A 26,097-nucleotide genomic window follows, 5' to 3' on the forward strand; every position below is an offset into this window, starting at 1 on the left:
TATTGATTGCAACATTTGCATAGCAATTTACACCAGTTGCATTTGAAAATTGGACCAGACAGTAGTCGTTTGTTGGAAGTGCATGTTGTTTCTTTGAAGAGGTAGTTGGTTTTGTTTGTGCAGTAGATCCTTCTTTGGTTGTGGCCATTGATGAAGTATTAGCTTCTTTTAATTTCTTTGTAGGCATTGTTGTAAGATCATGCATAATTTGAGTCTGAACTAGTTTTCTTTTACAAACCTTTGCTTTTTGAGGAACAGTATAGGTTTTGAGATGGGGTGCGTAGAGTGCACGTAGTCTATTGTATTGACAATGAAGGAATATAAGCATTTACTCTACTTGCATCAAAGTTGAATAGAAATAGTCTGCCAAGTGTACGTAGGCATGATAGTGCTACATAGCTCATGCCTTCTTTAAACACTGTGCTGACAATATCTATCAATGCTTGATCTAGGGTAAGACCTTATGATTTATGAATGGTGACTGCGTATGCTAGAGAAAACTGTTCTCTCCGTACATACAGGTCTTTGAAAAAAAGGATTTGGGCTGTTGAGTGTCCTATTCTTTTAACTTCTGACAGTTTATCAAAGTGAATATTAACAAACTGAATGCTGTTGTCACGTGGGTATGTTTGAAAGCCAATAACTGTACCAAGTGCTGCATTAACTAGTCCTTGCTCCACGTCAAGATTACGTTTAAGCATTACTCTACAGTTTAAAGATAATTTTAATATTTTCACTAAACCAGCTGTGTTAGAGATAGTTTTCTAAAGGTATTTAGTCATGCTGTGGCTTGTTCACACATTGGTAGTGTCATACCATGCACGTCCAGTTTCTGTGGAGCAAATTTGAACTATTGGTCGCATTTCTTTTTTCAACATTGAATTGTGCACAGCTTGCAAGAGTTGGCATCAAAGACATGCAGTTTACATTTTTGTGTGCTAATTGTTCCATGACATCAGTAGCACATGAGTTATGGCCGTAAAGTGCATGAATGTGCCTGGTATTTAATATAGAGTGTGCTTCTTTAGATAGTACACCAACTCGAATACTTTTTAAAATGTTGGCGTAGGTGAGGTCTGCAGACTGACGCACGTTTTCAGTTAATTCTTTGTATTGGAAATGTTGCCAAAGATTGACATTTCCTATGCTGCCAAGAGTTTTACGGCATAGTTTGTGCCCTAAGATTTTAAAAATAGGTTCACCTTTAACTGGTGTTAATTGAAGATCTCCGAAAACAATAATGTGCTTTCCTCCAAAGAGTTCTTCGTAGTCTGTTTGGAGGACCTCTTGTAATCTGAGGTGAATCAAAGCCAACATTAGGTTGGAGACCATGCTCACCTCATCTATTAGCAGCATTTTCATTTGTTTCAAAACTCTGCGTAGTTCCATTGCAGCTTCTGGAGAAAGTTTGTAGTAGTCTAATTTGTTTTGGTGCTCTACTGGAAGGAGTAGTAATCAGTGTAACGTGACACTGCCTATGTTGTAGGCAGCTAAACCTGTGGGGGCAGTTACAACAGTTGGCAGTTTGTTGTTTGTCAATAGTTGGAGGAACATGCAGATTATTATTAAGAATGTTTTCCCTGAACCAGCTTGACCACTCACATATAGCAGTATAGGTTTGTAGTCTTGACAGGTACAAGTTTTAGTTTCGTGCTGCATACCATGTTCAATTTGTTTTGTTATTTCTAGGAAAATGCAATGCTGTTCATTGTTTAATTGTGATTTGAGTATACCAAAGTCTTCTGTAGACCCTTCATAGTGGTACATGGTGTTTTCTACTTCAGTCATGGCCAATTCAGCCTCATTTGCTATGAGTGGCTGTCCAAGTGGTTCTTGGCTTCCTGTTAGAGAAGGTTGACTGCTGTCAGGAGTGTCTATATTTAGTTGTGCTTGGAGTTCTTCTTCTTGTTGGTGTTCATTATCTAACATTGTTTTGTACTACGTAAAGTTTATGTCTGTTATAGTGCTTTTATTTGCTTTGAAAGCATCTTCATAGGAGACATGGGTACCTAATAAATCTTTTTTTCTCCACGGTTTAAAATGTTGTAGTAGGGACATGTAATACAGTTCTTTATGTTGAGTTTTTAATGTCAATTTCATATGATTAATTAAGCTGCGTTTGGTAAGTTTCACCAGGCTGTCTTCACAATTTTCGACTCTGTACCTACCTTTCTTCTCATCTGGTTTAATATTTTTGGATGTGAGGTTTTGTGCTACGTGGTATAGACACATGGGGCCTCATTACGACCCTGGCGCTCCCGGATTGAAGGGGGCCGGTACAGCACCGGCCCCCTTCATTCCGGGAGCGCCGATTACAAGCTTCCCATCGCGGGACCTGGATCGCATGCCTGGTAAAACCAGGCGTGCTTTCCGGGTCCCGTGAGGGGAAGAGGGAGGCAATAACGGGCCAGATGTAATCTGCCCTTTATTACTTCCCTCCCCATTCCCATTGAGCCCTATGGGGGCTCAAATGGGAATGGGGAAGGGCTCCTGCATGGAGGACCTATCTCGGAGTAACCCGGTAAGTCCCCATTGCAGGAACCCGGTAATGGAGCCCGGAACGGGTGCAGCCATGGAGCCAACAGCTCCATGGCTACCGCCGTTCTCGTAATAAGGCCCCTGGTTTCTAAAGCGGTACTCCTGTTTGGGTAGTATGTGTCTAGTAAGTTGTTTTTCAAAATGTCTTGGCTTTTGGGATCCTTTTTGGCTATTGTTTCTATGTCTTCATATGATTTGAGAACTCTTTCTGGATTTAGCAGGACCAAGGCTTAGCCATACTATGTTTTCCGATTTTCCATACAAGGCAGTACCGGTTAAACGGTCTGCGGCTTCGTAGCAGCCACATTCTCTATGGGAGAGCATTTTTATGCATAAACTGTACAATTTCTGGGACAGTGTTTTGTCAGATGATATGTCGTCGCAGAGGTATTTCAGCTCCGTTTTTTCTGCTTTGGTAAAGTAGGGTGTGACATATCGTGCAAATGCAGTGGAATTGTCTGCAATGTATTGCACATCTATATTTGCATTCCATAGGAGGGCAAGGATTGCATTATAATCATTGATGTACTTTGATCCTTCTGTTCTTTGTATGCAGTATGTGTTCTTAGGTGATTTACCTTTGGCACTATGTCTAACTGAAGACATTAAGTTGTTCACTTGACCTGTTGGTGAAACTGGTCTAGGGAAACCAAAGCGTAGGTCACTATGTGTAATTTGTGAAGGGATTTCACAAGTGACATATTTCTGAATGAACTGCAAAACAGTGGCATCACTGTCCTGACCAAATTTAGGAGCATCTTTAATCCACAAAAGCATGTGGATGTGTGGTGCTCCTCTGGCTTGGTATTCTTTTCGCCAAAAGAAGTGTTGCACTTCTCCGAGGGGAGGCACTGTTTTATTACAAATGAAGTGTAGCATGGCAAAGCGATGATGTTAATATCTTGATACATTTACAGAATCTAGAGAGCTGAGTGCTCCTGGTGTTTTTATATCTATATTTGTTTCGTTTTTGTTTGCTATGCGTAGGAAATCATGCAAATCTTCCCACGCATATTCTGCACAACTTAATGTCACAAACCATGTGGGTGGGGGCCAAGGTTTCTTATCATACAATGTACTTCTGCGTGTCGTCGGAACCAGTATTCTTTTGCATCATGCTTAACTGTAAAACTACATCTTTTTCTTGCACTTTTTGTAGTAATTGCATAGCGGACATATTTAGAAAATTGGTACCTGATTTCAATGTGTGTGCAAATCTGTAGCTGCTAGTTCACTTTCAAAGAGAAGGTGGAATATGTATTCCACGTTTTGTCTGAATCTGGGGTCTTCAGAATACATTTGTAAACAGCGGTATTCTGATGCTGCTATTTGTGTGGGCCTTTCCTCGTACCTTCCTCCTTTTCCAGTAGGAAAGAGTAGAGGAAAGGCTTGTGCTTCTACACTTTTTTCCATATGCTGATTGGAGATCCTTTGGCTTGCCGCATTTGGTAAGTTTCCAGTGCATCATCTATGGTGTCTTTAGAGTGCAATGGGTGAATTGTATAATGGTCAAAAATATTGGATTCTGTCGTAGGCTCTAGAAGTTGAAATTGGCCAGTTTCTGACGAGTCTAATTATTTCGGTGGTTTCCCTCATGTTTTCTTCAATGTCTATTTCTTTGTAGTATTCATTGTATTTTAGATATTGCAGGGCTTCTCTAACTTTATGTAAGTCCACTAGTTGCTGCCAAATTCTTTTGTCTTTTGTAGGTATGCCATTTACTAGGCTAATCAAAGGCTGATCTATTGGTCGTTGCACTCCCAGAGTGTGTACATTTTCTTTGAGATCTAATGGCAAATAAACTACTTTGCCACAAATGCCTTTTAGTAATTCAGAGGGAGGTAGTTTTGCTGTTTTTGGTTGAAGGCATAGTATTGCTTGAAATGAGTGCACAGTTTGAATTATAATGCTCTCACACAAGTTAAGTTGTTGCAGTGGTTTTGGTAGTGGGAATAATTTCAAGTTATTAGTGATAGCATGTGAAGGTATTTGGTTGTTGTCAAGTTTTGCAGTGTAGTATCTGCAAAGTATTGAGGGGTCAGTAATTTCGTATTTCTTTTCTGCCATAAGATAGAGAGCCAATTGGAACAATTAGGAATCTTCATTGTCTTCTATTTTGAACATTAGGTTTACAGTTTTTCTGCTATTTTTATAAAAAAAAGTCTTGAGGCAACACACAAACAAACACATGGTTTGGTACTTCAGCAGATGTGCTTTTCAACTTTAGTATTTCTTGTTTGTATGTGTGTAGTAGAGGTTGCCATCTGTAAAGTTGTTGCTAGTCTTTTCTAAAGATATTGAATTTTGTAAGTGGCTTTCACTTCCAAAATATTTTCTCTGGATGTGCCCTATTTCTTCGAGTAGTTCTTTGGCTGTACCATGTAGAAGAATGTTATTTAAATTGGCCAGTGCTAAAGCATGACTTTTTTGGAATAGTACAGTTTATGAACGAGATGTCTTACAGTTGAATGGTGTGTTCCTATCCTTTTGATATGGTGGAAGGTGCTTTTGCAAATAGGTCCAGAAATGCAGGATAAGGAAATGTCCTTGTAGTCCTGTGTAATTTCGCACTGGACAGGAGTCCATAGTTTGTAATAGTTTCATTTTCAATTTGTCTTTGCCTTTCACATATTGATTGAGGAACTGGCTGTTAGGCAACGTTTGCATGCAGTACCCTCTGGGAACACTACAAACAACTGACTACAGGTATAGGAAACTCAATCTTTGGTATAAGCTTGTACTACACAGTTTTGGTAGCGTGTTGAGCAGCCAGGCTTATCTCAAGAGGGGTCAATGTGAGCTGTAGTGGAGTTACAAAGAGATTTACAGTTACAAGTATTCAAATAAATTCTTACACTCAAGGTTCCTTGAATAAACAATTATGAATCTATCTATCAGTCATTTAGAATAAGCAATATAACAGTAACACTCAAATACACTTCATAAAATACACACTTAATATCTCTAAATCAGTAGATACCCTTTTGGGATGGCCCACAGACACTACCTACACCCTCAGGTGACTTCAATTTCTAGGGTGCTGGTGACATTAATATAGCACTGTTGCATTTAGAATCATGGAGTAAGATGTCAAAGGAAAATATTGTTTAGAACATACAAGAGACCACAAATATTCTTAAGCAGGCAAATACTGTTGGATCCCCCCCGAAAGTCATTCAATACAATAGGCTAAGCCAAATTCAATTGGCAAAAGTCTTATATGGTATGAAGCACCTCTGATAGGTAAATGGAAAAGTCTTTGCACAATGTTTTTGAAGTCTTTGAAGAAAAGAAGAATCAAATGTTGGGCCACAAGCTGATTAGACTTGTGAGTAGTAGAAGATGCAAGCAACTCTACAGCAAGAGGTAAGTTCTCCCAGATTGTCTACAGTACCTTTAAAGATGAAGATGCAGCAGATGACTCATGTTCCTGTGCAGCTCTGCAGGTCTCACTGTTCCTGGGCCTCAGTCGTGGGTACAAGAGGGAGGACGTCGGGGGACTCATGCAGTGTACTGGGATGGTCAAAACTCACAACCGGCAACCTTCACTTTCAGTGGCTGTTCAGTGTTTCAGCTCCCCGCGTCTACTGCAACAGCGGTTCCAGGCTGTCGAGATGGGCTTTCCTTGCTTCTGTGGTCCTGCACTCTGTTGAGGGGGCTCAGGCTCAGTCCGTCCTGCTTACTGGGATTCCAGAGGATCTTCCTGGAGCTCTTGGCCAGTTTAAAAGCAACGCACACAATCTGGTGTTACTCTCCCTGGTTATACGGTTTCCAGCAGCAACTATGTGGAAATTCAACCAGCTCAGAGATGGATGTGCAGGTGGCTTACTTTGGAGTTGATTGGTCCCACCAACTCAAGGGGAGAAGTCGTCCTTGCAGGGGCTTCTCGGTCGATGCGGACTTGGCGTTTCGGCACTGCAGCAGGGCTTCACCGGTCTAACCAACGGTCCAGGAGTTGCAGCAGGCGTCCTCTTCAAGTTCTTCTTTGGTTCCATCATACAGTGGTCGACTCTGCCTTCCAAGCCAAAAGACTCACCTTTTATTCAGTTATCTCCCATTCATTCCAGCCTAGCTGTCAGTCACCCAGCAGGGTGGCTGTCCTTGCCGGACAGTCAGCCTGCCAATCACCACAGAGTGCATTTGGGTTTGGCACGCAGAGTAAATCTCAATAAGGATCTTTCCACAAAGAAATGGCAAAAAAAAGAAGACGGGGCCATTTTGATAAAAATGGCACCCATGGGTGCTTTACTGCAGCTGCGAACGCAGCCCACGGTAAATCCACAACATGGTAGTTAAAATGAAACCACTGCCACCAGCCATTCAGTGAGAAAAGGGTAACATAAAAAAATGTTACATGAGTAGCTAGACAAAGGGGATACTAGGTAACCCCTCCAGCACCGTATTGTAAGATAGTGTGTGCTGTCTCTAGAAAGTTACAGCTGTAAGTAAAGTCAATTTCACTTTACTGCTCTTGGAAACAGTAGTTTATCCAAGAGAAGGTATTTAAACTTTGGGAAATCTGAAAGACTTCCCCGTGCCACTGCACTGAGGGTGCTGTGTGACCCAATGTCAAAGATGATGCCTAAGGAGTTTGTCAGACTCCATAACCAAAAGAAACAGTGTGTACAAAATCACATTAAAATACATGAGAGAGTGGGAAAAGGGGTCACACTCTGTCCAGGCCAAAAAAAAATCAAGTCCTCAAAATCCAGCAAAGTTGCTGGGGGTCTCTAAGGTGGAGGGAATTAGCACATTTCTGAGAATTCTCCCTAACACTGGCGTAAAGATGTGAAAGATTTGTTGCCTATGTTACACATTGATGTGCACGGCCATTTGTAGAATGGACGTATTGGTTCAGTGGAATGGAGAGTTGATGGCAAGTTTGCTGGAGATATTTGTGTGAGCAGCATTTCTTGTTCCATGCTGGTATTATTAACCTTTTCATACCCTTGTCCACTGCCATGTATGGCAATTGGGTTTGTTTGCTTTTGTTTGCATGCTTCTTCATTGAAATATGGTTCTGTGCTTGTGGTGTGACTCCACTCACCTGCACAGATGTTTGCAAAGCTATCTTTATTGATATTCTGTTTGTTGAGAAGTCCTTGCTGTAGTTTAGTACTTAGTTTTTTTAGAGGTTTAATTCTGTTTAAAACTAATATAAATAATTTCCTTTTGAGAAGGACTGCACTGTCTATGAGAGCTTCCAGGATTAGTTTTCTGTGGTAGATTTTAAGGGTTGAGCATGATTTCTCTCCTGTTTTTATAAGGTTATGAAGGACTCTATGGCGGAAAATGTTTTGTATAATCATTTTTTTGGTATGCTTACTTGTGGCTACATCAAGATTTATAGGTGCAATTTTAGAACTAGTGGTAGCTGCAGTCTTTTAACAGCTGTAGGTTTAGTTTTACATTTTGAAAGAGGAGTTTCTTTACTGCAAGCTGCTTTAGTTTCGCTTAGTGACTGTATTAGCTGTTTTGTTTGAATTTTTTATATAAATTCTGCTAGAGGCGGATGCCTATTTTGTACAATTTTATTTTGATTTGCTCGATTTCTGCGTTGTTTGTACCGAGTTGCTTTTTGGTAGGCATTCTTTGGTGTCTGTTGGAAAAAAAAAGAAAGTCTGAGTTGGGACGTTGTGCAATGTATGTGTGCATTGTGCGTGAGTGTCCGAATACGATGGTAGGCATGTATGTAGAGGTTTGTGATTGTTGAATGGGCTGCTACTTCAGGTTGGAAAAGCTATTCTCGTATTTGTGTGTTACTATACTGGTGTTGAGATAATACAAAGTGTGCACCTGTTGAGGTACAATCAGTAATTCTGAATTTAATGCTGTAGGGTTGTTCCAACTGTTTGTTATACAATACTAGAATACTACAGTGTTTGAGTAACAGTTAGAACATTATGACAGTATTGCACTTTGTTGGATGCAAAGAGTAGATTTCTTCTGGGTTCTCTCTTGTACTTCAGACGCTGCTGGTTTACAGGAGTGTGGTCTTCACTGCAATTGTGAAAGAAGGAAGTTAGTACATGTGTGTTAATGTCACAGTAATTTCACTTCAAGAATAGATTAGTTACATTTGCAAAATAAATTGTTTCTAGGAAGAGGTACTGTGTGTTAAATTGCATAGCGTTGTATATGAATGGGGATTTTGGAGCATCAGCTTCATTGCTAATGGAGTTTTTATAGGTCTGTCCTATGAGGTGCACTTTTGAAAGTATGTGTCGCTGTTGCACTGTTTGGTGTGGTAATAGATTAGTGGAAGTTGTAGTAGGGTGAGAAAAAAAAAAGCTTGGCAAAATGTACAGATTGAAAGGGAGAATGTTTTTGTGTGTGTCTAATTCCATTGATTTTTTGTGTATAATTGTTTCCTACATCAGTGCTGGAAACCTTTCAGTTCTTTGACTTTGTTATCCACATTCCTATTAGCACTGTTCTGAATGTACACTTGTATTTGTTTGGTTTTGCACGTATGGCAAGTGTCAGGCATTCTGTTTAAATAAATGCATTGTATGTACTTGCAATGCTTTTGTAAGATAAAAGCTGGTCTCCTGTTTTGTGTCTAGGAATTTATAATAGTGTGTTAAGGGGTAAGTGGTTGTGAAAATGACAGAAGGAAATAAGAGAATTATAGGTTGGACATTGCAATTAGTAATATGGCTAAATTAAAATTTGGAAAGTAGATTTGTAAGTGAACTTGATCATAGGAGATGGGAGAAATTAGAGTATGTTTTTTTGCAGATTATGCAAGGTCAAAGGCAGGTACACTGTTCAAATGCCTTCATAAAAGCGTTGCAAATGTACTGTAAACAAAATATTCATACTTGTACTTTGTATTGATGTATGTAGATGTGGATGAATCTGGCAGGAGAAATCTTAAAGAGTTTTACAGTAGTTTTAGCTTTAGGTGCTGTGCAATCACAGGGCACTTGTACTCAGAGTGATGAACAGTACATCTAAAGTGCTAAATGTGATAACAGAGTTAGATGTAGAGTTCTCGGATGAGATTGGTGGATGGTTGTGTGACTGTTCAACAGTAGCCAATGAGGGAATGGTGCCTAGAGTGAAGTGGAAAGGGAAGAAGGGCTGCCCCTGTGTTATGGGGTCCGCAGACACTGTGGCTGTTCGCGGACAGGGTGTGAAAACTAAATCAAAATATCGAGGCTGAGTACTCCAAAAGGAAATACACCGAACACGGGTTACAAAGGACATACAAAGAACTTTATTTTATAGTGAACAGTTTTCCAAGAAAAGTAACAGATAGCTATCGGCCCTCAGTACAACATAATGAACTCCAGCGTGGTTCAGTGTGTTCAGTGAGAGACGCTGTACATTAGAATTTGTCGCTCTTTTATACCATTTGCGAACATGATGTCCAACCCTACTTCTGGTTAATATTCCTCTAATACATTACTGATCTAGGGTTCATGCTGAGTTCGCATATCCACATGCAACTAGTTTGCCTTTAATACATACGTCAATAAGCCTACACAGCAACTGTGTATTTTGGGATTTCTCATACAGGTCTTCTCAAACATTAATACAATGTAGTTAAACAAGTGTTCTCAGTTCAGTATTGGAATACATTGTTCTTAACATATGCTTGCGGATTAGTTTCATTGGCGCGAGTAATCCTTTACACACAGGTCAACGAAGGACAAGATCTCAGTTCACGACCCCAACAAGTGGCCTGCAGGCAAGTTACATATTAATTACACACAGAGGTCAAGACGGCCATGTTGTATTTCGGAATGACATCATCCACCATTTTAACTCACAGGGTGACTTTACAGAGCGAACCTAAAATGGCGGATTGACCCAAAATGGCGGCTTACATTGATTCTAAGGTCAGGACCTTGCAACACGGATTTCTTCGCAAGTGGCTTAAAAGCTGCTTGGTGTAGGCCAATATACATATATTCGTTGCAATAGGAGGTACGATATAATTTCTCGTTTGACAAACCCTCCTTTTGGCCTATGCCAAGTGCTAAACTACTTCTGATCACCTTGCAAAATAATTCCATGCATCATCATCCATGCACCCTGAATCGCTGTCAGAAATATCTATTGCCATCAGGTAATTCGCTAAAATTTCTTTTAACACGTATTCTTTAGAAGTTTTATCTGGGGCATACACTTTATGTCCTATTGCACCTATCGTTTGTGCGCAACATCCCCCTAGCATCGAACATATACTAGGTAGACACTGAATACAACAACAAAGGAACAACAGAATTCCCAAAATGATCAGTAAGACCGAAAGTACCTTCCAACCCCAAGATCGCAAGAAGTCCCAGAACCAAGCGCTAAGATCCCAGTTTCCCTCGGGAACATGCACATCTGAACTAAGGACGTGCAGATTCTGTATTGCCTTGAAGATAGTCGGGGAGGAATCTGGCACGAAAACACAGCAAGCGGACCCCACTAATCGGAGCCTTCTTAAAGGAAATCAAAGATTGAAAAGGACGAGACAGTCTATCAGCAGGCCTAATAGAAGCAACGTTGAGCTTACTCCTATTTGCAAAAAGCGAGCATCCCAGGGGAGTCGGAACACGTTTCTCAAAGCTATTCAAATTAGTGCCATCAAAGTTCCGCTGAGATGCAATCGTTCCAACACCCAAAGGACAGTGCTCTAAGAGAAGCATAACAAGCAGTTGCCAAAGGTAAAGGATGGATATACCAACCTAGCCCCTTATCCCCGTGTTGAGGTAAATGTGAGCAGACCCAACAGTTGGACTTATTAAAAATGGCATGCTTGGCATTCATGATAAGTAGCAGAGTATTATTGTGGTAACTTTGTCTATGCTGGAAGTCCCTTGGGGACAGAGTATGCAAATGTACGAAGGGAGTAGGAACAGTAGGTACATTTTCAGTCGGTAACAAGGACTCTAAAGGATGAGTTTCCTCGAGGTACCATAAGCCTAAGACAGTGACTATTATAAAACCAAATATTATTATAAGAACACAGCAATAAGTTTTCGGGGCCCAAGACCTTTGTCCATTATCCCGGTTGGTCACACAATCATTTACAAGTCCCATACGAGCAGTAGCGGTGGCAGGCATTGTAGTCTTCAAACGGAAACCCCCAATGTTCGTTGCTGGCGAACTCCTGGCCGCGCGACTTCTTAGTCCTTCCACAACCCTAGCCAACAGAATCCCCTTTCTCAAATTTGGGCAAAAACAAGCCCTCGATGATCCTTTCCTTCTCCGAATGCACAGCCGAACCGTGCCGTAAGTCTATCAGATGCACAGCAAAACCGTGCCGTAAGTCTATTTTCTTGGACGCAGATTGTACCTTGCTTTTCCCGTTACTGATTGATCTGGAAACAATGTGTCGTCACTTCCCGTTGGAAGCAACGTATCACAAACAAGTGAAGATGCCGAATTTGAAACAACAGTTTCCGGAAACAAAACGTTTGGAGAGTGTGGAGACAAAATGGCAGGTTTCCCAAGCCTCAAAGGCTCAGAAAGATTCTCCGATACACTCTCAGCGCCATCTACTGCTTTGGGATCGTTGGTTGCAGCATTAGCGAGGGGTTCTGTTTCTTCTGTATCGTGTGGCACTGGGTGAGGAAGTTTCTTGACATGCGACGCGTGGATCCAATTCTTTTTGCCAGAGACCCGCACCGCCGTCTGTGTGATCAACAGGACCTGGAATGGGCCCCTCCAGCGAGGTGCAAGGCAGGAAGACCGCTCAAATGCCTTGATGAGCACCCAGTTCCCAGGCCGTATGCTGTGGCCCAGGCCCTCGTATCGCCCAGGTAAAGCCTCTCGCACCTGGTGATAAATCAAATACAGGTTTTTAGTCAACTGGTTGCAATAATCTGAAAGTAATACATTTTCAACATTTCTCAAAGATCTACATTTAGGAAGGTTCCAGATATTGGCAGGTCTACCCATTACCACCTCAAATGGAGAGAGCCCAGTCTTAGTTTGAGGGGTTGTACGCATGGCTAATAACACGATCGATAAGGCGTCCGGCCATTTTAATTTAGTGCCGGCACACGTTTTAGCGAGCTTGTTCTTGATGATACCATTGTGTCTTTCTACTAGTCCGGTGCTCTGAGCGTGTCTGGCCGAATGGAACCGTTTGTCGATCTGTAATGCTGCACATATCTGCAGAATTACAGCAACGACAAAATGTGGACCATTGTCTGACCAGATGACTCGTGGTAGCCCGAACCGCGGGAAGTATTCTTTTAACATGGTTTTTGCAGTAGTCATGGCTGTAGCATCTTTAACAGGGAAAGCCTCAACCCATTTATAAAAGCACAGATGACCACTAACACGTACTTCATATTGTTGCACCGTTCCATTTTAATAAAGTCGAAATGGATGACTTCGAAGGGGACCAAGAGGGTGGCCCAAACCTTCCCCTTGGAGTTGCTGTGCCCTTTACCACATTATGTTGTAGGCAAATCATGCAGTCCTGAACATAGCGCTGGGCAATTTTCGAAATTTTGTCATTTGCCCAAACTTTCTCTAACATTTTTGTGACTTTCTGGGCACATATATGCGTAGGACCATGGGCCATGATGACCATCATCATTACATAAGCGTCAGGGAGAAGCCATTTCCCTTCAACTATGTCCACCCAACACCCATCATCATCGAGTTTCCCCAAGCCTTCAGCCCACCTCTTGGATTCCGTAATGTGGCATCGGCTTGGATATCCCGTACAGACCCAACACCCTCGTCCATTGCATAGGCATTTACAGTCTCCCTTGAAACATATATCTCCGTAAAGAGATCGGTAGCAGTTTGTCTAGCTATCTGATCAGCAAAAGCATTCCCTTTTCCTATGTCATCTGTAATCTTTCGATGTGCTGCACATTTCATGACGGCTAACTGAGCAGGGAGCGCAAGCGCTGAGAGCAGTTGTACTATTAGGGAGCCATGTTGGATCTTGGTGCCATGTGAAGTTAAGAACCCTCTCTCTGACCAAAGTCTCCCAAAGTTGTGAACCACCCCAAAGGCATACTGACTATCAGTATATATGTTTACTGTAAGCCCTTCGGAAAGTTCACAAGCTCGGGTCAATGCTATAATCTCTGCGGCCTGCGCAGAGTTATGCGTGATTCTTTTGGTTTCCACGACCGTGCTTAATGTGGTGATTGCATAAGCAGCTGTGGATGTACCATCCGGAAGTTTGAAGCAGGAGCCATCACAAAACAGCTCTCCTTGCGGATTATTCAAAGGAGTGTCTTTCAAATCAATTCTACCCTTTGTCTCTTGTTCGGTAGTATACAGACAGTCATGTGACTCTTCATCGCCGCAAGTAGTACCTTGCGGGGAAGATAGGAGTTCAGCCAGATTAAGAACACAACACCTCTTAATTTGGATGTGAGGAGCAAACAAGATCAATTCATATCTCGTCAACCGTGCGGAAGTGAGGTGTTGCATTTGGGTTCGGTTCTGTAGAACATCTACAGAGTGAGGCACCATCAGGGTTAGATCATGGCCTAGGACCATTCCCTCACTCTGTTTTACAGATGCAGCAGCAGCGACAGCTCGCAAACATCTTGGCAAAGCGCATGCTACAGGATCAAGGGCGGAAGAAAAGTAACTGCACGGCCTATTCTTCCCTCCATGTTCCTGTGTTAATACAGCCAAAGCACATCCATCACATTCATGCACAAACAACACAAAGGCCTTTTCATAGTTTGGTGTGCCCAAAACTGGTGCAGAGCATAATGCAGTCTTGAGCAAGTCAAACGATTGCTGGTGTTCCGCGTTGCATGGCAATGGAGAAGAAATGCCCTTCTTTGTCAAAGCCAACATCGGTTTGATCACTAGTGAAAAATTCGGGATCCACAACCTACAGTAAGAAGCCATACCTATCAAGGCTCTAACTTCCTTCTGTGTATTTGGGACAAACATGCCAGAGATGTGTTATTCTTTCAGGTGTCAATCTTCTTCCCTCCTTTGACAGGAGATAGCCTAAATAGGCTACCTCCTGGAAACAATATTGAAACTTTTAATGCAAAGCTTTGTGACCATGCTTAGCTAGATAAATAAGCAATAACACAGTGCCCTCCTTACAAGCGCTCCGAGAATCAGCAGCTAAAAGCAAGTCATCAACATACTGAAGCAATGTACAAGTAGAGGGCAATTCAAGGGTATCAATCTGTTCTTTCAAAGCCCTACTGTAGATGCAAGGACTCTCTGTGTAACTTTGAGGTGCACGAGTAAATGTGAACGAGCGTCCCCCTAAAGTGAACGCACACAAGTATCTACTATCCTTGTGTATAGGAATACTAAATAAAGTATTCTTTAGATCCACAACACTAAAGTAAGTAGCTGTAGCTGGAATCATGGTCAATATTGTCGTCACATCAGGCACAATTGGAAATTGCGTAGCGACGACTTTATTAATGGCACGTAGATCAATTATGAAACGGAATGGAATTGCATTATCGCCTTTCTTGTACACTGGTAAAATTGGACTATTGAACAAACTTCCTGAAATGTCCTCAATCACCCTGTGATGCACAAAATCGGAAACAATGCATTTCAAAGCTCGCTCGCCCTCAACTGAAATCTTATACTGGGGAATGCGTGGCAGCTCAATTCCATGTTTCAAAACTATCTTAGCAGGCTCAATCTGCAAAACACCAACATCATTGTCGTCAACAGCCCATAAGCACTCTGATACATCACTGAATTCTGGCGGCAAAGGTCTAGTTAAGAATTGAGAGACAGAAAGTTGCTGTGGTGAAATCGTCAAGCGCACTCCATCACAAGAACAATAAATTACTGCATTTAATTCTTTTAACAGGTTCAACCCCAGAAGATTCTCTCCACAATTCGAAGTCAAAAGGAATGGACAGTGGTCCGTAAAAGGACCCAAAGAAATGGGTACCGGCGAAGAAACTGGACAAACAACTGGTGTGCCAGAAAACCCTACAGAAACATTGGTTTGCCCTGACAGTGGAATGTTTGGAACCCGTGATTGATCAATGGAACACCTTCTGTGCTCCAGTATCCATCAAAAACTGATGTTTCCTATTTCCCACCACCATTTCAACGTAGGGACCTTTCTGATTGACGGGAATAGGTGTAGGTTCCAAACCCTGCTTCGGGCAATCCTAACAAAACAGAATATCATCAAAAGGAAGCTCTTCAGATAGATATGCAGCAGAAGGATGATCAAATATGTTCCTAGAATCCACACTTGGGGTCTGATTACCCTGTGAAAAAGGTTGCTGAGGATCCTGTGCAAACTGACCTCTACCAGGGCCCCCTACACCCTCTGGATCATCTACCCATATTCCCAAATGTGTTATTCAACCTCTTTCGAAGGACGGGGCATTGTGCACGCCAATGACCCTCCTGTCGGCAATAGGCACACTATGTTCACAGGACCCAAGGGCACATTCCCTTGTGGAACATACTGACCTCTAATCTGCGAACTACCCCTCTTGGGCCTCTAACAATTTGCTGTAATAGTACTTCAGTCTTTAAATCACCTTTTCGTTTTTCAACTCTTATCTTTTTCATTGTTGACACGGTTCTCGTAGTACTGAGTCATGTGCAGTACTTCAGATTGGGACTTCGCCTGCCAAGCGCTCTCAGAAGACATAATTTGTGACTGGATGTCGGGCAGCAATCCACGCACAAATTTGTCCACAAACAATCTTTTCCCAGACTCTGTGCCTAAGTCTTGTCCGTTGAAATCCGAGAATACCTGTTCAAACCGATTAAAGAACTCGGTAGCACCCTCAGACTTCCCTTGGACATAGGCCGTAAGTTTGTCCCAAATAATTCTTTTCTCAGGAATTCTAGTTTTCAATTTTACAATAATTCTATCAGGCAGAGTTAGTATCACCTGGGGCAGTCTTTCACCAGCTGGCCTTTCCCCATCAAATCTAGTTATATTCGCCCATGTACCTCCAACCCTGGTACGTCGTCTATAGTCCTAACTTGTTTCCACAAATCTACGGACAGGAGTACGGGAAATAACAAATCAATATCACCTAGGGTGACCACTGAGGACTGCAAGACGGACTCTATTTCTTTATAGAATCCTGTCGGATTTTTCCTAATATCAGGAATAGATTGTCTAATAGTATTCACTTCCTGTCTTGAGAACGGGACATGAACAAACTGCAATACATAATGTGCAGGAATGTTCACAGCGACTATATTTGCTGCAGGATCAGCCGCAATCTCAACCTTCGGGACAAATGTCGGAGGAACCTCTCTCATAGGCAACTGAGAAGTAGGCAACTCCGAACGCTTACTAAGCAACAGAGCTAAGTCGAGCGCTAAAGCAGTCGAAGAAGTGTCAAGTGGAAAAGCTCTCTTATAAATACTCAATAACTCTGTGGGACAACTAATCTTTCTTTTTATACAATCATCCTGTAGGTACTCTATCATTACATGTATCACTTTCCTCTGCATTTCTGGTGTATACTGACTATATGTGTCATATACCTCAACTGGAGTTATTGACATATCTGAAATCCATCTAAGCGTGTCTTTCATACAAATTTGTGCTTCCTCAGATATCGATTTACGACAAGGAATGAACCGTTTCTGTACATACATACTTTCCGCCTCGTCATCCTCATTCTGTAACCTTTCCAACTCCTTTCTATACTCAAACAACCTCTCGACATGCTCATTAACTTTCTCCACAGTGTCTCTTGAAAGCGCTAAAGTGTTTAGATCCCTTAACCCTTGCGGGAGATCTGTATTATTTAATGTGCCCCACATTACACATAAATGAATCCCTAAACCTTCAATAAAAACATTTTTCTCAGGAAAATTATCCATATTAAAAAGTGTGGCAAAAACATTTGCTTGATCATCTCTCTCCATACAATGCTTAGCCCATGCAATCAAATCCTGTTTCCTCTCTGTTGGTACAGTATTGCGGGTGACAACCCTTGATCCCGCACCCTGATCGGCTACAAGCGGCACAAGACCACTTGGAAGAGGGGGAGCAGGCAAATTCAATGGAGGTACTGCTACTGGTGCAATAGGAAGGGGTGGAAGAATAAATGGAGCAACAGTAACTTGAGGAAGAGTAACATTAGGAGGAGCAGGAACAACAGCAGGAAGAGCAGGAATAACAGAAGGAAGAGGCAAAGCAGCGGGAAAAGGGACATACGGAGATGGCGCAGAGGCACCAGGCCTTCGTTCATTTAACAATTTGTCAATGAATTCATCGGAAACATGAAGATATTTAGAAGGATAGATTTTCTGAATTCCAAGTGAGAAAGCCCTATCCATATTCCTAGTCGACTCAGAATGTTTATCTTGGTCATACAATAATGCTTTTTGGGCATTCGTCTTATGACGGCGCAGATGTTTTTATCTACTCTTAAGTTGCTGCAACACTTCTTTTTTCCAATTCTGAAAAACATCGAATGCTGCAGGTCTAGCCTTTTTCTTTAATAGAATTGACTCTAAAGACTCAATACGAGGGATTTCAAAACTATCATTGATTGGCCACTGAAGTTCGGAGGCATGTCTGGTGTGTCTGTGCCAAATACCATTAAACACTATCCTTCCAATGTCATGCTTACAGTACATAGTACACGCCGGCAACCCCTCCTGTGGTGCGGGACGGCTAAATTCCAAAGATCGTCTATCGCTGCGGAACAATGCCCTGAAGCAGGTAGACAATTTCCCAGGCATATCAAATTATTGGTGTTACCTGGTCAATAATTGAGTCTGCAGATACAATACGCAAAAATCAAATTATCAGGATTATTTAAGAGTCGGGTCACGACTCACCTGATCGATTCCCAAGGAGGTCCGATCGGATTACAAAGAATCTTACCTAACTAATCTTACCTCGTGTTTGGTGATTTCGGCAAATCTGCCCGCCTCGATAAGTGGACCCTCGTCAAGATGCCGTCTCGGACCACAAGCTAATCGTCCAGGGATCGGGTCGTGCAGCGCTGCTGAGGTGTCGCATCTCGTTCAGAAGGGGCCCCTTATTTTGTCACACTGTCCGATAGCGAGAGTCAACCTTCGATAATCCGGCATCAATCTTGAGGGTCCCTATTCGGGCGCCAACTGTGAAAACAAAATCAAAATATCGAGGCCGAGTACCCCAAAAGGTAATACACCGAACACGGGTTACAAAGGAACATACAAAGAACTTTATTTTATACTGAACAGTTTTCCAAGAAAAGTAACAAATAGCTATCGGCCCTCAGTACAACACAACAAACTCCAGCGTGGTTCAGTGTGTTCACTGAGAGACGCTGTACATTAGAGTTCGCCGCTCTTTTATACCATTTGCGAACATGATGTCCAACCCTACTTCAGGTTAATATTCCTCTAATACATTACTGATCTAGGGTTCATGCCGAGTTCGCATTTCCACATGCAACTAGTTTGCCTTTAATACATATGTCAATAAGCCTACACGGCAACTGTGTATTTTGGGATTTCTCATACAGGTCTTCTCAAACATTAATACAATGTAGTTAAACAAGTGTTCTCAGTTCAGTATTTGAATACATTGTTCTTAACATATGCTCGCGGATTAGTTTCATTGGCGCGAGTAATCCTTTACACACAGGTCAACGAAGGACAAGGTCTCAGTTCACGACCCCAACAAGTGGCCTGCAGGCAAGTTACATATTAATTACACACAGAGGTCAAGACGGCCATGTTGTATTTCGGAATTACATTGTCCACCATTTTAACTCTCAGGGTGACTTTACAGAGCAAACCTAAAATGGCGGATTGACCCAAAATGGCAGCTTACATTGATTCTAAAGTCAGGACCTTGCAACATGGATTTCTTCGCAAGTGGCTTACAAGCAGCTTGGCGTAAACCAATATACATATATTCGTTCCAATAGGAGGTACGATATAATTTCTCATTTGACAAGGGCGTGTCACATCCAGGGCTTCTCAGCATATTTGGCATGGAAATGGGATTGGGGGGGATTAGCCAATCAGCTGCTGAGGGTGTCATCCATAGGGAGAGAGGGTAATCATTTTTTTCATTGCTGTATGTAGTGAAGATGGCTGTGGTTGCAGAGATGGACAGAGTCAGAGTGTGGATAGTGGGAGATGGTTTTATCACTAATCTGCAGTGGTATGCAAACATGTGTGGCATTTCTGACAATCTTGGATTGCAGGGAGTGGAGGCTATGTGGTGTGATGTGCCAGGGAGAAATTTGCAAGATGTATTTACACTTTGTAAAAATATGGCTGTTTTTAACACTCCAGATATCCTGGTGGTAAATTGTGGAGGAATGTATTTGGGGTATCCGAGTGCAATAAGTTTGCAGGGTGCACTGAAACAGTTGCTAAAGGAACTGATGTACCTATTTCAATCTGCAAAGATACTTTTTTCCCCCAAATACCACGTAGGACTGCATGGATGTCTTGTGGTGTCTTTAATCCTCAAAAAGACATAGCAAGATGTTTTGTTAATGAAGGAATATCTTCTTTTATGTATTCTGTGGGCATGCCATCATTCTAAAATGAGAACCTTTTGGAAGATGGTGCAATTTCTTTTTGTGATGGAATGACTTTCACAGATTGTGGTAATGCAATTTTACTTGGTAATATTCAGAACTCAATCAGAAAAGTGTTGTGAAGTCATGTAGGAGACAAAATCTGAAAAAGCCTCAAAAAAGCTCCCAAAAAATAAATAAAAAGGGAAGTGGAGCACAGCATTTAAATTTTCATTCCCAACTCAGATTTCACGTTTTGTCCGCGGACACCGCGGATTGCGCGTGTTACATACAGGGATTTTGCAGTTGAGAGGCATGCACATGATACTGCGCAGGCCAAGGGATTGGTCAATAAGATTTACTGGGTGTTATGTGCAAGGAAAGACTTTAGCAGAAAGTTTGTTTCCTGAGAGGAAAGCAGATGGCTATGGCTGTGTCTTTCAGAAGGCAGATTGTCTGGATTTTGGGTGACTCGTGGATAAATTGGTTGGAGCTGCAGGCAGATCGCTGTGGAGTGGCTGCACATCTTGGATTCCCTCATGTGATTGTGCACTGGAATGGAGTATGAAGAATGAAGTGGTTAGATTTGGTTCCTCTTTGTGCCACTTTGATGACACACTGTCACCCAGACATTATTATTATTCATTGTGGAGGGAACAGTTTAGGACATGTCTCTGGAATCTCCTTGCAATTTGCAATGAAAGAAGGACTTGGGAAAGTCATAGACATGTTTACAAACTCCCGCGTAATTTTTTCTGGTATTGCGCAGAGACAAAAATGTGACTGCGTTCATCTTCATTTGGTCCACAAATGGAGAAAGCGAGGCGCAATGTCAACAAAGCTGTTTGCGCTTTCAGAGATGTTGGTATGTCCTCTTTTCACAATGATAATATGTTTCGTAGCACACACATTTTCCGCAGAGGTGGAGTCCATTTTACTCATGCTGGGAATCAGATTTTTCTGCAAAATATAGATTTTTCTGAAAAATATACAGAATGCATTGCGACCCTTTTTGGAAGTATAGCAATCCTTTTTCCAGTAAGTGCTGACCACTTAAAGTTTTCGAAACACATAAAAACACCACAAAAAGGCTCTTTTCAGAGCCACCACTTCATCCCGGAGAAGAGTGCAATGGTTTTGATAAAACAGTACTCCAAAAAATCGAATGTCCGCTGACTTCTAAAAATTCACAGGGCCCTGCAGCATTTCATTGGCACTTCTATTTTTAAACTGTGAAAGGTGGGTCTGTTTTTTGTTGTTTAGTATTTATTTTTTTAACAAGACACACAAGGAAAGGAAGGGTAAGGAAGGAGCACCAACCACGTGGATAAGAAAGGGCAGGTGGAGAGAGGAAGATGTTGGGTGGGCCTTAATCAGGTCCGTGGCAGTCTTCCTCATGCTCCCGGACCGTAGCCTCGAAAGCACTCCAAAGTGTCTCCCCTGTGCAGAGTACCGCATCGCAGTACATACACAATACAGTGACCCTCGAAAGGTAAGGGTCTTCTGTGGCGAATATGGCCTGCAAGGCTGGTACAGGGATGCGCTACCCCACAGGAGTGTTTCTTGTGGTGGCAGAAGCAGAAACAGAGCTTGCTGTAGAGGAACTCAACCTACTACTTTTATCGCAGGGGACGATCCTATGAATCGCCGCTGTTTCGAATGATCTTATGTGTCGCCGCATGGAAGTAGCCCCGTAGCTGTACAAACCCGGTTTGCCATGACTGAGCTCCATCTGGCACTCAGTGGAGCGCACCTTGTGTGCACGAGCTTTGGGTACCCCTCCAACAGTGGTAAACAGCCTCCACACCCAAGATTCACGGTGGCTGCGAGTAGTAGGGACTTCCTCAACCTCATCATCCTCTTCATCATTCTCTACATCTCCACACCTGTTCCCCTCTCCAGACCCTTGGGAGGTGGTGGTGGTGGTGGAGGGGGTGGTGCTGAGGTAGAACTAGCAGCAGCAACAGCAGCCATGGTTGCCATCTTCAATGGTGTCAGGAACCACCAGGATGTCAGCAGTCTGCAGACAGGAAACAGCAAGCAAGAGCAATCCAATCCAGCAATGTGGAGCAGTGTCTGTCCTGGAACTCCAAAACCAGAATGAGAATCAGCTCTAGGGTGTGGCCTTTGCACAATTCGAACACCAAAAAGAGCTCAATAAGTTCCAATAAATATCCAGATCGCTGGGGACATGGTCTGGGACATGTACAAGGGTGAAGTTTCACAGTAAAATACCTTGGATTGCTCAAAAAAGCACTTTAGTGTCCGGGGCCCCGGACTCAGTCCACGGACAAGCGCCTGCGCTTAGCGTGGGTGCGGTCACATGAGGACGTTGTGGACACATTCGCGAATGGGACGCCTGTCTGTAGGCCATTAAGGCGCAGGATCAGTTGTATGCAAGTGCACGGGTGTTCTACGGACATGGTTTGGGTCCCCGAACTAATTAAAAGTGTGACACGCGTGCAGCAGGCAGTTACGGACAGGCGGGATGTTCGTAGGACCCCAAGGGTGGGATGTGCATTCGCACAAGTGTCTGCCGGACAGGGTTCGGGTCCCTAAACTAATTAAAGATGCGTCACAAGTTTGCAGCCATGCGGACGGGTTGTATGTTCTACGGACACCTCCATTTAGATTGCGGACAATACAAACAGGCATAGTGTCCTTAGGACACCCCCATTTTGATTAATTGCGGACATCCTGTGGCCTTTTGAAAAAATACAGACATATAGGAACAGTATACATAATACTTTATTAATGTACAAAAATATAGAAATTATGAAAGAGAGGGGGAAGCAGAAATAGAGACATACAGGGAAATTAGGGTTTTCTACCTGTTGGATGGTAGGGAAGGAAGGGATTGAGGTCTCATCATAACGTTTTTGGTGATGGGGATTTTTTGAGGATGGTTGACTGGGGCATGAAGAAGTGGTACAGGTTTGCATGGGGCAGTGATATTTCATTTTTTCCATGATATGGTTTTCTACAAAGTTCTTCAAAATAATGAAACTGGTCATTAATTGATTCTTTTGTTTGTTCTAAATGCTGTACACGATTTTCCACATTGTATGTTGTTCCATTAGTACATGATGTACTGTTCTTCTTATTTTCTGTATGTACTGTTAAAGAAATAAAATATGTTAGGTACATGTGAAATAATGTGCATTACTTGGCTTACTTTGGAAACTGTAGTGTCTACCATTAGTATCACTGTTTTTACTCATTTCATCCTGGGGAAAATGTTCTTCAAGCCACTCTAGAGTGCTGGCCATTCCTGTGTATAAAGAAATGGCTACATTTTTTAGTGTATCCTACTAAAGAAAGTTTATAACTATAGGAATGAATGTAGTGTACTTACCAGTTCGTTTTTCAGTTTTGCTGTTACTGCTTTGTAGGTGTGCTGTTGATATTTGCTGTGCAGTTTCTGTATAAAGCATCAGTGAGGTAATTCTGATGGAAGCATGTTATTTATTTTTTGGTATGTTCCATTATGTTTCATATGCTATGTAATTGGACTGCTGGTGTCTTACATATACAGTTTGTACTTCTTATTTATTTCTGAATGTAATTTAATTATATGCTGCTCTTTGAACATGTTCAGTGTGTTTGTTGTATGATACAACAATGTAAGATACCCCCTGAGTTTTTGCACAGTGTTGACGTTGACCGAGTCCATCTGCGGACATTCGCATGGTCTGCGGACATTGCACCCGCTAGCATGGGACAGGGGGTTCAGTATGTTGTATGGTTTATCTATATAAACTAAGGGTATCCTAGTAAAAACCTATCAAATTCATGATATCTGTATTCAGTGAAAAAAATGTGTTTAAGGGATGTTATGGTTAACTTGCGCTACTAAAAACCTATGAAATTCAGTGAAAAAACGTTAAAAAGGGACGTTGTTAAAAAGGTTACAAGTAAAACCGAAAAAAAAACTTAAATTCGCTAGTTATGGTAAGCTAAGCAAACATAACTCGCGCCACCACCGTGCACTTGCTAAGAATAACACCCATGACATCAAAGATGACATCACAAATATAATTGATACACTGCATAAAAAGTACTGTGTTTGCAAAAGTATATTGCAAATCCTAAAAAGTTGGATGAAAGCATGGCTCCAATAATAAGGTAGGCAGGTCAACTAAGGTTGGCTTCAGAGAACCCTACAGCAGTGTTGGTTCTGAAAAAACCTAACAAACTAATTCTAGTTTGACAAAACATCTTTATAAACGTTAAGGGTTAAAACAAAAATGTAGCCCTGCAACTTTCATGTAGATGTAGCACCTTAGCAAGACTATGTGGGAAATATGTAGATTGAGAAGTGTGAAACCATAAAAGCCAAATTTTATGCTGGTTACAAATGCTCCTAGATAACTTCTTTTTAGTGCAATGCGCAACTCCCTTTTGTTAAATCAGTACGAAAACAATGACGTTCGAAAACTGGAGTTGCAAACACTACAGTGAAAGTGTAATATTTCCATTTTTTAACTTCACTTAATAGATGAACGGCTGCTAATTATAAAATACAACCCCAATTACTTTCAGTGAAAAAGTACTATGAATGAGAATTCACAACCCAGAAAATTAGACCTGGATTAACATAAGTAGACAAAAAACAAGTATATATGAGCCTTTATGTAAAACTGATGCATGTGCTGGTCCAGATTTCCATATCCCACGGTGGTAACTGGAAATCTTCTGCTCACACCAAAAACTTAAAACAACTGCTGGCTGTTTCACAAGCCTCATACTTACTCAATTATCTTTGGCTCTGGAATTCTGCGTGTTACCTGAAAGATGAAAAGATACCACATATAAAAGGATTCAAAAGAGATCATGAAGAGAATATAAGAGATGAGAAACTGCTCAGAGGGGTACTTCTGATCCAACCAGAGACTTGCATTCTAGGTAGTGAAAGCTAAGCATTCAGTGGCCGTCCATGCTCATTAGAGGTATGCAATTAAAAAAAGGTTACTAACCATAGTACACTGGTACTCTTAGTCCATAGTCCCCTTTCCTCCATATTTCTAGGACATCTCTCGTAATGGGGACAGGGAGCAGAGCGTGTTGCAAAGCAGCCTCCTAGAATTTTCTGCGCTGGTGCATCTTGTACATGCCCTGTGTGGTACCTCCTCTGAGTGCCCCAACCGTCGGTCCCTTTGTCAAGTCGGACTTGGGAACTTATAAGCGAGGAAGGTGGGGGAGTATGGAGGAAGGGGGAGAATGGAGGAAGAGCACCATTGTCACTACAGTGAGTAACTTTTTCGTACTCTTACATCCCGCCCCCTTTCCTACATACTGAAAGGAGAATCTAAAGCACCCTAGGTACGAGAAATTCAACAAAAAATATTGTGTCCAAAACCTGCATCGTTTCTAGAGCTTTGACCTAGTGAGTAATGTTTTCACTAAGAGTGTGGGGTATCCAATTGGCCGCCTTACAAATATCCTGGAACTGTACCAGTCGTTGGAAAGCTACCAATGCTGCTTTTCCTCTCACTAAATGAGTGTGTAACCCCTTCAGTGCAGTCCTTATTTAAAATTTGTATGCCTCCAAAATAGTGGAAACCATCCAAAGTGCTATCGAGTGTGACAAATCTGGACTATGTGTCCCTTCTCCCCAGAGGGGGGAGACCCCTTTTGAGGCTAGAGAGATGAGGCTGCTCAGCAAGACCCTCCCTAGGGGACTGTGCAAGTAGGACCTACTAGGAGTGACTCCCCTCTTAGAGACAAGGACTATCATTAACATATCCACCTGCATTGGAATCAGAAAGAATGTTAACCCTGTTTTGGATTCACAAAATAGTGACATTTCTTCAATCTCTTCAGGTAATGAGGGATCCCACCTGAACACCATAGTCAAAGAGGAATGGCACACCCCTTTTGTTTGCAAGGACGTACATAAAACCACGAGGTACTTGGAATCGAGGAGAGTGAATCCTACGTAGAGGTGAGCCTCTGACGGGACAACGTCTGGGAGGGGCGGAACCACACTAGACTGCGGAGTTAGCAGTAACGTGGACAGTGAACGAATCGCTCACAAGATGCCGTAAGGCTGGCATCCTGAGAGGAGAAGAAGTCAAGATTGAGAAGGAGATAGAGACGGAGGGACGGTAAAGCAACCGTCTGGCCTGGT

The 26,097-nt window shown here is 42.2% G+C and overlaps 1 protein-coding gene across 5 annotated transcripts in view; it reads right to left on the reverse strand.

Moving 5' to 3' along the window:
- The window catches only part of ALKBH3 (alkB homolog 3, alpha-ketoglutarate dependent dioxygenase), a 653,468-nt gene that overhangs the window by 578,198 nt on the left and 49,173 nt on the right, over window positions 1-26,097 (reverse strand). For all 5 annotated transcript variants that reach the window (XR_011279653.1, XM_069623324.1, XM_069623325.1 and 2 more), the window contains exon 4: window positions 24,720-24,754. Coding sequence is in view for 4 of the 5 variants with exons in the window: in XM_069623324.1 (XP_069479425.1) it covers window positions 24,720-24,754 (35 nt within the window). In the remaining variant the exon portion in view is untranslated. The remainder of the gene's footprint in view (window positions 1-24,719; window positions 24,755-26,097) is intronic.

This window comes from Ambystoma mexicanum, chromosome 11 (assembly GCF_040938575.1).
Source record: "Ambystoma mexicanum isolate Mex_15411 chromosome 11, UKY_AmexF1_1, whole genome shotgun sequence".
Classification (NCBI taxonomy): Eukaryota; Metazoa; Chordata; class Amphibia; order Caudata; family Ambystomatidae; genus Ambystoma; species Ambystoma mexicanum.